Source organism: Nyctibius grandis, chromosome 6 (assembly GCF_013368605.1).
Source record: "Nyctibius grandis isolate bNycGra1 chromosome 6, bNycGra1.pri, whole genome shotgun sequence".
NCBI classification, from domain to species: domain Eukaryota; kingdom Metazoa; phylum Chordata; class Aves; order Nyctibiiformes; family Nyctibiidae; genus Nyctibius; species Nyctibius grandis.
This window is the reverse complement of record NC_090663.1, coordinates 13,627,238-13,642,259: the sequence shown is the minus strand read 5'-3', so window position 1 is coordinate 13,642,259 and position 15,022 is coordinate 13,627,238. Positions and strand designations below refer to the sequence as shown.

Below are 15,022 nucleotides of genomic sequence, written 5' to 3'. Positions count from 1 at the left end.
GTTGCTATTAAAACCAGGAAAGAAAAAAAAAAAAAACACACTAACTGAACTACACCTTCATTTATAGCTGAGATATATTTTCTTGGCTCTATGTGTCTCATCCAACTCCCAATGATTAGAAGAGGAGTAATATTTGTACCTGGATACTCTGTATTTTGTTAATTAATGAGATTAAACCATTTCATCCTTTATCTGCACTCTTTATTGCCTTTCTATCCTTAGCACAGTAAGTATTAGAAAGATTAATTAACTGCAGAAACTAGTGCAAGCATGAAAGCCTCGTATCACAACAGAAAGTAAGATAGTGGTAGAAATTTTAGTAGCAGCAATTCTTTGCAGATAGGTCCTATAGTCAGCATAACCAAGCCAGGAAAATTGTTACAGGAGATTAAGCAGCAGCTCCCAGTGTTCCAGAGAAAGCTTTGCAACTAGCAGCATATGCCTGAGCAACCAGAACAAGGCATTGGCCTCAGGAAATGAAGGTGAGATAGAGTGGTCTGGGGTCTCAGCCATTTCTGGTTTAGCATCAACATAAGGTTATGCATACACTGCAAAAAAGCATAGCCTTCGTTCAGTTTGGCTAATACAAGTTGAGAAATTGGAGGCAGAACAGCAGTGGCAGCCATGTGACTTGGACTTCATTTCAGATAAGCAATTCAAATTCAACCCTTGCCTCTTCAAGCTGATAGGAGAAAACACAGTGCTAGCCCACTGTTTGCAAAACCAGGTTTGCCAGCCTGCACTGGCAACACATTTTCTGTTCATTACAGTTTAGACTTATCTTTTGGGGCCACTCTTATGCCAGGGGGCAATCAGCACCCAAAACACGAGACTTCAAATCTAGCTTACTTTTCTATATCTAAATAAATCTTGTTAGATCAGGACCTGGAATCAGAACTCTACTGAGGTTCAATTACAAATTCTAGTATACTCTTCGATTAATTTCTTGATTAACTTCTTAATAACTAACTTTTTCCATGAAAAAGGGTATTTAACTTTCATTAATATTGTTCTTGATAACCTTCACAGTGCTAATAATATGAAAGACACAAAGCTACCTGTCTAGTTGCAAACTAATGAACATAGGAAACACAAACGGTGTGGTGTGCTCAGCTTTCACATGACACTGCTCAGACTTAAATATGACCCTGATGACAGGACTGTGGAATAGAGAAATATCACAGGATTACAGAGGGAAGCTGAGCATACCTCAAGTATAGCCAGTGTTGGAGAGGAGCCTCCAAGGAAGATGCCGTTCCTGCCCCTTACTCCACTGGCAGATACTTGGGGAAGCTGGGAAGTCTTCTTAGGGAAATAAAAATGCTCAATCCCTTTCTGCATGGCTTCCTGCTCACAAGTTAAAAACCAGGGTAGCTTCTCACAGAAGTAAGTCCAGACTTTGGAGAGAAGGATGGGTTGGGTGAAGGATACTTGCCAGAGCACTGTTTTCCTGAATCCTGAAGAAAATCTGCAGCATAAAAATATGCTGCTTCTTTCTCAAAAGGAACTGCCATCTGCTGAAAAACAAATTCTCATCTCTTGTAAAAAAAATTCTTAGTGTTCCTTGAATTTCTCTGATCTAATGTAGACATGGAGAGTCTCCTTAGAATCAGTGGATAGAAAAGGCATCTCTAAGGTGTGCATTTATCATGCAGAAATAAATGCATATTTTTAAAGTAAAAAAAAAAAAAAAAAAGGCCAGGAGCAGCTAGAGTGGGTGGGAAGGTCCCTTCCAATCCCTAACATTCTGTGATTCTGTGATTCTGTGGAAGGTCCATCTCACTCAGCTTCGCTTCCAGGCACTGGCCAAAAGAAAGCAAACACCTCAGGCAGTAGCTAAAAAGAGTGTGGTGCACCCACTTCCCACTAACACCCTTGTGGCTCTCCTCAAGCCGGTGAGTTGCATTCTGGGTGTCATAGGTGCTGCCACTGCAACTGCCCATTTATTTTAATATGGGCCTGATTCCACAAACTTGAAAGCTATAGATTTTGGACAAGAGACAGCCAATAAAGAAAAAAAAAACAACCCAAACTACCCTTCAAGTTCAATTGCAGACAAGAACTAATGGCTGACAAAAATGAGGGCTACGCATGTGAATGTAACTGTTCTTACACATCCTGTTTCTTAGTTTTACATTAACTGCCAAAAACGTCTGATAATGTGTAGACTGGAATGTTTCGCTCCACTCAACACACACCATACAAACTGCAAGGGCCACAAGGTGTGAGTGCATGCTTTGAAATCCCACTGTAATGGTCTGGAGAGAGACCTGGTAGTCACCGATACTGCCTTCGTCTTCAGCTTCGCCAGCTACCTTTTGCTGCTGTACGACATTCCAGTTTCCCAAATACGTAATTGTGAAAGAGGGGTATCAAACAGCTAGGAACACAGGAAAGTGATAAATCAAATAGCACTACTGTGTGCCCTCCACTGAAAAATAGTGAGTAGATTGTAACTAACCGTTATCCCAACAACAGCCAAAAATAACTCAGCCTCAGAAAACATAAAACCCTATGTTCTCATAAAAGGTTTTTCTCTTTGTTTGTCCCATTTCCAAAGATGCATATTTTTGATGATGTCATTGGTATTCTCCAGACTCCAGCACCACTGAAAATTAATATTTTGTTTTCTGGGCAGAGCTTTAATCACTGCAGGGTGTAAATTCTGGCATATGTGAACTTTAAAAAATAATAATAATAATGCTAAAAATGGCTAATATGGTAGACACAGTGTCACAATCCAATATAGCATACAAATTCCTGTATTTCTCCCAAAATCATCGCAACAAGGATTATGCATGATTCTCTACATTATACTATAGGACCTTGGGTAATGCCTCAGCTGAATTTTCAACATTCCTTCCACTTCTCCTTTTCCTTTTACCTTCATTCTTTTGCCTGGATGAAATAAAAACACAAGCACTCACAGCACTGTTGCGAGGCAGATGGTTCCAAAATACAAATACAAATAATGTTTTTAAAAACACAAAGAAGAATTGATCTATTTAAAGGGAAAGCAATAACAGTATCTGAGATAATATGGGGCAGGGGTCAGAAAACCTATCTATCTAATATAATGAAAGTTTATCTGGAGCTACTTTTTATTTTCAACCTGAATTTATAAGTGTATGATGGATTGATGGGATAAAAGAAATGTCAGCTGTATTCAGTTAAACAAATCTTTCATTGCTTTTGAAAGAGAGAAACAGAGTATAAGGTCTGGCAAAATTTTGTTATTGTGGCCTGAGCATTTGATGATAACTGCAAGGGTTTACTGTGAAGTATCAGTAAACACAACAAAGAGAAACAGAGAACTAGGAAGGGAGAAGACCCTTGATGATAACGCTGCGTACTCCTTAAGGCATAAAGATATGAACCTTGAAAATTTCTGTTACTGCTCACCCGAAGCAGAACTACGGATAAACCCAATTCTTTGCTATTACAAAGCCAAATATATGTAAAAAGGAAAGCAAAGATGAATGACGCTTACGTATATTGCAGAACATGTGATTTTCTGGGGGGCAACAAAAACAAAACCAGGGAAAACTTGAAGATGAAATCTTACCAGCTCCACAGATTTAGTAAGAAATTCCATCATTCATAGGATAACATGATAAGCAGCCTTAAAAAGTCATTCCCTATAGCAGAAAAACAAAGCTTCTTCTGAAGCTATTTTCTTAATAATAACTTATTAAAGTTTTTTTCCTAGAGGATACTGTTTTTGGTTTGTATCCTGTCCTGAAAACTTCTCGGTTTACAGCATTTAAGTGTTGTTACATAGATTTAAATCCTTGGAAATCCTGCACCATGAACTAACTCTCTCTCTCCCTCCAAAAACAGCTAATGGATGTAGAAAACTGTGCAGTTCCTGTTCAAGGGTCACAGCTACAAATGGGTGAAGACAGTTTTGGCAACACTGGAAAAAGAGGCAGTGGGGTTAATGAGGAGGGAGAGGACCAGAGGCCAGAGGCAGCAAAGATGCTGGAACAAGAGAGGGAGAATAATTCTCTTTTTTATTATCCAAGCATACAAACAGTCTGCAGTTAGGCTGAATTAAGGACTTACTACAGATAACCTCTGAGTTACATAGGTACACATACAACAGGTGCATTTCAACTGGACCTGGAAATACTGGTGGTGGATCAGGTAATCTCTCAGTGGGCTTTAAGTTTCATAAACAGAGAAAACAGATGCAGTCCCAGGCCAAACAATTTATCATCTAAATGAAGTCTCTCTTTCATTTCAGATCCCAAATGAAAATGGCTGCAATACCTGATTAAAATGTACTGGAAAACGGTACTTTGAAACGTATGGAATTTCACCCATCTTGACAGACTTGCCACAGGAACTTGCAAAAGGAACAAGAACCAATATGCTCTCCTGATAGCTGATAAATAAACACTTTTAAACATTCTTTTTTTTTCTGGAGTACATAGTTATACTAATTAAATCTTTCTCACAACACATGATCCTATGCTAAAAATCTTACAAATTATTTAACTATACTGTAATATGTTTAGATGGCAAATTAGCACCATTCCCCAGGACAGCTGTGATTTGCTCCACCACATATATTTCATAAAGTTTAGTATAAAAAAACCTAAGCTAAACTTCACTGAATTTATATAAAAATACTAATCACACTCATTTTTAAAGTCCATGACACTGTTACTATCCTTCAACACAGAAGGCACTATTTTTTTGTGCCGTTTAATTAAAAGATGTGCTCACATCTTGAGCTATGTGTAGTTCTGGTCTTACCTCCAACATAGCAGAGGTCTCAAGAAGACACAAAAATGGGCAATAACAATGACCAGAAGTATCAAATTACTTCCGTGCAGGGGATGACTAAATAAAATGTCTGGGACTCCTCAGCCTAGGAAAGACTGAGGGGTTTGTAATTAAGAGTGGCATGGAAAGGTTGAATAGGGAACGACACTTCACTTTGTACACTGTCTCTTCCAATCAACACATAGGGGTCACCAGGTGAAACTAGGAAAGGGTAAGTACAGAGCAGATGGTTCTTCACACTATGCCTAATTAAGCTGCTAAAGACTTTACTGAAAGATATTGCAAATGGTAGAAATTATACACAGGTTCAAAAGTAACTGCACAAATTCAAGGAAAAAAAAAAAAAAACAAACAACCATTTGAGTATTGCTAAATGCAGTAAGTTCACTCTCACTAAAGTCCCTGAACGCCAAGTTTCCAACTGCAAATTGCAGAGGCTAAAGATTATACACTTACTCTGTTCCTACATTTTCTGTTGATGTTGCTACTGCCCACTATCAGAGACAGAATATGGGGCTAGAAGTATCTCTGGTCTGCCCAGGTACTGTCATTATTATGCACTGCTTAAAATCTACTTTAGGATTTCATATGAAAGAGTTCCTGAGTTAATTCTAAGCGAATCAAGACCAACTGCAAAGCTCCCTTTGAAATTCATGGTCTCTTTATGCCTTTTAGCTTCATTGTTTATGATAATAGTTTGATTTACCATTATTATTTACTCTTTCACTATCTCTGAATGTTTTATTGTTTTGTATTAAGCCGATCCACTCATACATTCACCTCCTTCAGAAATTCTCTTTTAAGATCAGGATGTTATGTTAATGTGACAATCTTGCCTTCGTGTTCTACACTGATTAATATGGTTATACATGTGTGGGAACTTTTAAGTCCACCTTCATAAGCAACCTAAAATACAATTATTGTATAAGACATGAAGTATAAACAACTAACCACAATTATTTAACATTTTATATTACCATAGCCTGGAGGTGCTTATCTTGTTTTAAACTGAAAAAGCAGTATCTTTTTATATTTCAATTTTCTGTTTGTTTTTATATAATTCAGAGGGCATCTCTTCATGTACTGGTCACTTACACATCATTTTCCTTCTTTGAGTAAAAGCAAGTTTCTGAAGCTACCTCCCCACCACAACACTGAAATTCTACCTACCATAAAACATTCCTTTATCCGATGACCCAATATTAAACCTAGGCTTCTCATCAATACCTCTAGAGAGTACGGTTTTTAAAAGCAGAGCCTCAAATCAATATTTAAGCATCTGTTTTACCATCTGCAGTGAGTTGCTGCAGCTTGTCCCAAACCTCAAGGGAGAGTGCATTAGTGCTGAGAGGCAAAGCCAGATCAATAGCTAAAGATCAGTGGGTGGAGCTTCGCTACAGAATTGCTTATATTAATGTAACTTTGCAGCGAGTTTGTTAATAAAGAGAAATGGTGCTAAAGAGAGCAAGGAAGTGAAAAAACACAAAGCTAATCTAGAAAGATCAAGCCTCTTTTAAACCTCAGTCTCACAAAGACGTGTGTAATGTCATGTGTTGTGAGCAATCCCATGGAGTTAATGGGACATAAAAGTCTTCTACAGCCAAATTCACGTGTGTTTCTGATTTTGATATATAAGGTTAGTGATAAGTGGGGTTTTCTCCACCCAGTGAAACAGGATCTTGAAAGAATAATGTTGCTTTCATGAGACATTGAAAAGCAGTATTTGTTGCTATTAAAAAATTAAACAAACAAGATAGGAATTTTAATAGACTAAATAATTAAAGTAATCTTACAGCAATTATTTGCTTTATCTGTGTGTGGTTGGGGGAGAGGGGTTAATGAAACACCTCTTCAATCATAAATCATTTACCATTGCTTCAGGCTTTTCTCTTTCCTCTTACTATTTGATAGCTAGAAGTACATAATTCAGTTTTTTTCTTCCTCTGATTTAATTTCAACATATCTTGCACAACTGGAGGAAATACTATATAGACATAATTGCATTTCTGTAGAAACACTTTCGAATTTTCATTAGCCATATTTTAAATGTCTTTATTATACATTCATCCAAACTGAGCAGAATGGAAGCTCTGGAGCTCATGCTAAAGCCAATCTTCTACCAAATTTCAATGGGATTCCTGCACAAGGAAGGATCCCTTCCAGGATCTACTTTAGCATGTATGAAATTGTAGTAACAGATCTTCAGCGACAGTCATAATTACAAAATTATCAGGATACAGGCACATATTTTCATTACGGATATAAAATCAGCAATGAATATATGCCTTTGTAGTGCATGCTTATAAAATAAATCCAGAATTAGGATAAGGAGAACAAGCCTTTATTAAAGCACAGGGTCAAATCATTACGGTAGCTCAGATAAGTTTCACTCCTGTCACATGAAAACTTGCAGATTTTGCCTGAATTGGACATTACTTTGACAGCGGCCTCTCAATGCACAAAGGGAGAATGGTGGCTGTTTCTCTCTCAGATTATAACCTGACATGAGACCAGATGCAGAAATAAAAAGCGTATTTTAGATGTAAAGCTCACATAAAAGAAAACCAAGTTGTCTCTTTTCCAGTCATACAATAAGCATCATTCATTTGGAAAGGTCAATATTAATTAGCAAATCCAGCAGGGATGTTCTGTCATAGGCTTTTTTGTGCATCTGGTTGTTCTCTGTTGCAAATGAAAGATAATCCATATTCAGTTAGAGGTCTGAAAGCTGTCTTGTCTCTGAAATTCCAACCTCCTTTAAACAACTGGTAAATACAATTAATTTAATTTTAAAAATTCAACTTGTTCAAGTAGATTATCCTTGATTTCTGTTTTGGCTGCTTCCAGAGTTCTGAATTCTTAAGTTCAAAATCAAAGGTGATCTCAAAAAAACCAGCAGATAACCAAATTGAGTTACATGCCAGACTGACAGGACAGTGGCATTTATCCTTGGAGAAGGGCTGACATTTCTTTTATGCCTGGATTTCGAGCAAAAAATGTGGAAAAGAACTCTCAAGGAAAAGACACCACCACCATCTTTGGGTCACAAACCAAATCCCAAATTCATTCTGCTTTGCTCCGAAGACCATTTTATACTTTTAAGATAATGATTATCCATCCCATGGAATTGGGAAGGCAGCAGCTGAGATGCTTTGCCCCTTTCAGGTAGATCCCAGAGAAGATGGCTGTTAGGATTACCTGTCATCTACAAATGCTTCTTCGGTCAAAGGGAGGGGGGCTCTAAATGGCTCCCGTTATAGGCCCAGAAGTCAGAAGCTTGTGAAGTCTGTATGGAGGATGGAAAGCACGAACTAATGGTGACAGCAGCTAACTGCATGATGTAACTCCAAAGTTTGTATTTTAAAGGCTACCACGGCACGCAGAGTAATAAACTTGAAACAATAGCTCCTCCTTCCGTGAAGGATTTTGTTGTAAATTTTGCACATGGGTAATGGATAATTAGAAATAGGGTTTTAGTCTATAAATACATATTAAGAAATGATCACTAATAAAACCCCTTAAAGCAACATACGGCATTTAAATAGATTACAACTTCTGAAGTATGCAATGACTTTAAGATATTACGGCTATTACACAGAATATCAATAGGAGTTATACTCCAGTGACTTAAATTTCCATGTTGCGCAACTATACAGTTTCTATTTACCACTTAATGTTGAATTTAATAATTCTGATGAACTACTGAAAAAGCTCTTAATTTTTTTCTGACTTCACATGCTCAAGCTCAGTTTTCTTTAGATGACTGCTTTATTAGATGATCTGTTGAAACAGCCATATGTACCTATCTAGTCTACAAGCTGTTTGGAAGAATGATATTATCTACATGCACATTTATAAGGAGCTCTGAACATAATATTAGCAAGAAAAGATCAAAACCAACTTAGTAACTATTTGTTAATTGAACAGTTGCATATTATACTGCTATAAGGATTTTTTAGTCAGGATGCTCTTACTGCAACAGTGCCCTTATGCTTGTTTTCCTTGTCACCTGAATCCCTTACATGAGAATTTATAGAATTTGGCGTGGGGGGTAGTTCTTTTATTTCTTGGATGTTCCCAGCTAACTGCTCTAACAACAATCCTTTTGCAGCTGTTAGCTTCCTTTGTTTTGCTACTGTGACAGATTTCCCATATTTCCCTTGTTTCTACACTGCATTGCCATGCATGTTGCCTGAATAACACCTCAAAGACAACCCTTGGGTGTTTTGCCACATACGCTATTTAGATGAAAGCTTCCATTAATTTAAATTAATTCCCTATTTCTTGCTGCTTGAGTCTGACTTTCAGATCTGTTTTAAATCTTTACCTATAACCCTGTGGACTGCAAGAACACCTTCCTTGTTCCCATCCCTCTAATATACTAAATAAGCAGGGGCATTCATCTATTTTTTTCACCTCCTCTCTAGAATATTTTGATGGAATTCTCTCCCACTACTTGCAAAGTCTGATAATAACACAGAATACTATTATGCATGTGTCTCCTCTATGGTTATAGATCGGGCTTTCCTGGATATCCATTTGTAATGGCTACATATTTTTTGCTCCTGATTGCTCGTCCAGCATCGCATGATCTATTAAAGAGGTGTTATAAGAAGCAGTTTCAGGTAGTCTGTTAGAAAAAAACACATTTTATCACACCTTATCAGTATCTCAATGACCATTTAAAACTCAGCTACTGACCTGATATTCTTTCAATGCCTTATGAATGTATTTGGTGGTCTGAGATAATTTTTCTAAGGGATAGAGGTCCCCATTACAACTCATCACACAAATTGGCAGCTTGCTAATAAATCTCAGCATAGGCACCAAGGATGAGCAGATACGGAAGAAGTCTCTTGTCTCTTCCATGTCAGAGCCATAAAAGATTTATAAGGGAAACCTTGTAGTCTTGCTGTCACTAATGCCGAACTGAGAGATTTTGCCACTGAGTTTAGCAAACCAGGAATCTTCAAGAACACTATGATTTATTAACATCCTGTGTCAGTGACTTACACTACAGATATTAGTATGTAATTTATTTATACAGTATGGCACAGTAATTATTCATGGCACTCTCTAGCCTTGTATAAATGGAAAGGCACTTCCCCCAAAAGCTGCAACTGACTTTAGCCCAGCTATAGAGATTTGGATAGCAAAGGGTCAGAAAAAGGAGTAAAACCAAAAGTTCACAACATATGCTCAGCATCCAGGTACTTTTTATAAGTTTGACATTGGATCTTTTATCCTTAAAAATATGTATATCCATTACAGTCTCGGAACAGCATCTGAAATACAGGACGTAGTGATATTAGACTGAATTAAGAAAGTAGGGTTGCATTGCAGAACACGAGGGTTTACAGTGACTTTTCTAGTCACTGTAGCTGGTTTGGTTGAGACGTGAAGACAGTTATGGGGAAAGGTGGAAATGCGAGCTGAGCTAGAAGAGTAGGGTACTTATCATGCATATGCACCACATGTAAAGCAACCATAAAGAGGAATGAGATGCACAGTGAAGGTACTAGAGAGACAATTGTGCAAATATTTGATTTCCCAGACAGATTGGTTTTTATGATATATCCTTCTAGGTTGCTATGAGCTTTATATAATGAGTTTTGCTTGCCTCTGAGAGCTATACTCAAACCATTCCAATCAGCAGTACATGGGCCTATTCCTTTTAATGCTTTGGAAGTTTTATCATTACTGTATCATTTCTGTATTGTACATGCGTGTGGAGACACACTCAGCTTCTCAATGAGCTCGACTTGAGTTCAGTGCAGCAATGCTACATTAAATAGCTATTTTCTAACTCATAGATCTGGAAAATGGGGTTTAATCAATGACCATTAGACTTGTGCTCCTTTCTGGCATAAAATGCCTTCGTTCATCCAGGGTTACTGTATTGTTGTTTTAGTAAGTTAGGATTGGCATTTGGCACTGAGATATAGGGGCACAGTGGCCTTATTAGCAGGAAGAAATGAAAGTATTATGAAACAAAACAATTAAGTGGGGTAACAACTCACAGCAATGTACCAGATTGTACCATGCTCACATTTAAGTTCATGGTATTGAATTCCCCCTACAAGTACAAGGAGATACAGCTAACAAAGGTAAAACACTTCTCTGCTTAGGAAATTGTCCCAAAAGGTTATTTTCTGTAATTGCAGACCACATCCTAAGAGGTTCTGAGCACGTGCACTTCTCCTTGCAGTCAAAAGGCCTAGTCATAACCTCTTTACTACATTTACTTCAGTTAAAAAAATAGCTTGTGTGCTAAATCTGTGCATGGTTTATTCTCACTTAAATCTTCAAATGTTTTCTTCGCCCCCTCCGGCCCCTACTAAGAAGATCCACCTACCTCAAAAGGTTCAAGTAGGAACTGATTGACTTAAAACCTCTTATGTGCCCCTGGCACTAAGACAATTTCTCCTGAATTTCCTTCCTAATGTTTCAACATCGCAAAAAGAAACTGAAGACACAGTTCTGTGAGATGGAAGTCTCCTGGAAGCCCCAGTCCTGAAGGTGGCTAAAGCAGAGCCACCACAGTTCATTCATCAGGTTCTCAGCTCCTCATAGGAACCAGCCACACGACACAATGCCTTTGTCTGGCGGTCTTCAGTCTCAGAAGATAAGGAATAAACAGGTTGTCTGCTCAAGGCAAAGCGCCCAGGCTTGCCAGATTACTGGTGGGAAGAACCATATTCTGCCTTATCTAGACTATAAAGAGCTGTAGCAAGACATTATGAACATGCATTTTCCTTCATCCTTTACTTCAAGAACAAAGACAGCCTCAGGTTTTAGCATTTTACTTCCTTGTTCTTATGTAGGTTTCAGATATGAACTGTCATGAATTGGTGGCTCTGTCTCAAAGTCTCACAGGCTACATAAAATCCCTTTAGGACAGATGACACCTTCTATACCAAAACAATATCTTCCCCCCAACCTCCCTACCCCCCTCATTACTTATTGCATTATTTCCTCTGCATCTATACAGACACACTATTGAAAAAGTACATATAGGGAATGCTGGGCTAAATTTTTAGGAAGGACCCCGACATTTTTTAATCTAGAAAATGAATTCAAAGTTTTGAAGGCAGTTTAAATGGCAAAATTTACTTGCTGCAGTATTCAGAACAGTAGTTGTGTATTCAAAATAGTATGCTCATCTACTTAAATACTACCCCCCTCCAATATTTCCTTTGTTAGGAATCATCTCTCTTTTGCTAGAGAGTTGTGGGTTCTTCACTGATCCCTGCAATAAGAACCACGAGGGCGACCAGTCACAAGACATGACTGTTACCAAGTTCATAGGTAATACTTGTATAGATGAGAAAATTTTCTTCCTTTTGCTGTTCTCTTTTCAACTGTGCCTGCAACTAAGCTAATACACTGGGGTATGCACACATCTACATGCTGTCCATGAATAATAAGACTTTAATGACATCTGGGGTTCAATGAAGCAAGGACTTACGCTTGGAATGTTTGTCACAGAGAGCCGATGCCCTCATGTCGCAGAGTCTCAGGGATCCTTTGCTGCTGCTGTAGACAAAGAGATTGCAGTGATGGGGATGAAACTCAGAGGCTGTAATCACTTCCGTCAGGTCCTCCATATTGGCTGGCTTTATATCTACAATGTCTGAATGGAAGTTTCGCTAAGGAAAATGCAGTTGTATGCAGGTAAAACATGACTCTTACTGCCTTCTTGAAGGAAGGACGATTATCTAAATGTCCGTACATATAACGCTTTTAGACAAAGATATACTCATTTGTTTGGCAGCAGGGTGATTTTAAATTTCCATACCTGCCCCATCCACACCAAACTCAAAGAGTCACTAGAGTCAACAATGGTTTTACAGCAGATGCCACTAGTAGGTCAACATTTGTCCATGCTGTGCAAGGACACCAAAGAAACAGTATTCCAGGGGATCTGGAATTCTCACCTTCACTAAAACTAATAGAGAGCAGGTAGCTATACCTCCTGTGGTTGCTATTGAAATCACTGCTCTATCCCAGATAACACTGATTGATAGGGAACAATGTACAGCTCAGATCTGCTCACTCCAGCAAAGGCTCACTGGCTTTTATGATCATGCAACTTAAGCTAAAAAACATGCATAAGTTAAGTTAAAAGCCCCAAACAATAAATGTACTTTTTTTTGCAAAGGCAAATGTGGCATTCACAGAAGCATTTATGCAAATAGTTTTGTGTGAATATATACTAATATAATATCCTTTCTAAAAAACCTGTGCACAGTATTGGTTTTGCTATATTTGGATACTTGCGAAAGAAGTATCTGAAATGGTATTCTTGGATTTTTATGTAAATGATGCTCACTACTGAAATCAATATGAATTTCTGTGATTGAGAACTGTACATCTGAATCATTTAAGTGGATACACTTGGAACAAAAAAACATCAAGGATCTAGTTGCCCAAGCACAAACCTGTCAGATGGAACACCAGAGATTATCCACATGAAGTATAGCTCACATAGTGCCTCCCCAACATGTATATATCCACCCACACATATTACCTGCCTTGGTGATCTTAAAAACCAGGACCCAATTAGCATGTATTTGGAGGAGAAGGCCAGCCTATGGAAGATTGCTTATGAAAGAAAGCATCCCATGAGGGGGCTGTAAGAAAGCAGTAGGTGTAGAAGCATAAAATGAAAGAAGGATATATATGTAAAGCAGTACATTTAAATAAGATCGTACATTACCATATGGCCTTCAGCAATCCACTGTAGATAAGCCATCCAAATGTTAACAAATCCTTCGAACAAGAAGAGCAACATTACCCTATTTTACTGATGAGGCTCTGCGAGAGGCAATAAAGGATTTGCATAAGATCACATGGGAAATGCATGATAGAACAAACCCAGATCTACTGAGTCCCAGTTCAGGTGCCCTAAACACAAAATCATCTCAGTGCCTGGATTCCCCAAACATAAAAATTGAATCAGCTGGCGTTCAAAATTTAAACATCTCAGAGGATAAGATAAATGAGAAAATCTGTTTTACTGATGGCAAGAGAAACCACATATCGTGATACTAAGCTTGTTTCTGTTCCCACTGTGCCCACTTCCCAAATGGAAGACCTTTAATTGATTTCTGTGGGAGTGGTGTACAGTCCTATCACCACCTTTATGCTCTAATACTTTGATCTTTCCCAAAAAATGCAGATCTGGGACACTACATTGAAATTAAACATAATATAAAAGATTCAGAGATAATTATCTTGATGACTTTGCATAGACAAATACATCACACTGATGGGTTGGGTTTTTTTACACCAAGTGGTTTAAAAAGGAAAATATCAGCAAAACTATGAATATCTTGTGACATTTAATAACAACTGGGAATGAATTAAGGTTGCATTTCACTGCATTCCCACTTACTTGCACTATCACATTTGCATCCATCTCCAAGAATCCATCATGATTAATATTAGTGCAATGAATGTTAAGATGTAGCAACATTGATTTACTCCTTTTATAAAGCATCACTAAATATTCTTGAAAATCAACAGGAAAAAGTAACCTTTATTCAGTTATTTGTATTTGGTGAATCTGTCTCAAGAAATACCTTTAAGTAAAAGCAATTGCTTTCAGTGATTGAACTGCTTTCAGGAGTTCAGAGAAATTATAGTAACTCAATACAAGAACTTCACCTCTCAGTAGAGAGATGAGTAATTGCCAAGTGATGAGAAAGATATAACATATAAATAGAGTGTGTGAAGCAGTCATGGTAAGTATCATTCTTCCAGATGCTGAAGACAATATTGATGCATTTCCCTTCTTTGCATGAAATGAATAACCCTATGCTGAATAATGAAATTAAATATTCCATTCTCCTGCCAGAAAAGCAGAAAATACTTGAAACAGACTGCATTTCCAGATGTGATCTAAATCTCCACTGAGAAAGAACCTTATTGCCTACTGAGGATCATAGAGAAAATGTACTACTGAAAATTCATCGTTTCCCTAGATTTAGAAAAAAATAAAACAATAACACTTGTATTGAAGTAAATAATCAAGGGAATAGAGTTGCCGAAGAGATTTACCCCAAATGCATTTGTAATAATAGATGGAAAAACAGCCTTTGCTTTGACAGCTACAGAACCCAATGTATCAAAAGAAGAAGATGTCACACGAAAGAACATTTTCCTCCTCTCATGATTTTTGCCATCTATTTGAAAACAATCAAGTACAGCTTGACATGTGATGTGTGGG

The 15,022-nt window shown here is 37.7% G+C and overlaps 1 protein-coding gene across 4 annotated transcripts in view; it reads right to left on the bottom strand.

Annotated features, from left to right (window-relative positions):
• Window positions 1-15,022, bottom strand: part of PPP2R2C (protein phosphatase 2 regulatory subunit Bgamma) — a 210,185-nt gene that overhangs the window by 18,148 nt on the left and 177,015 nt on the right. For all 4 annotated transcript variants that reach the window (XM_068403259.1, XM_068403261.1, XM_068403258.1 and 1 more), the window contains one exon: window positions 12,260-12,424. In XM_068403259.1, the coding sequence (XP_068259360.1) occupies window positions 12,260-12,424 (165 nt within the window). The remainder of the gene's footprint in view (window positions 1-12,259; window positions 12,425-15,022) is intronic.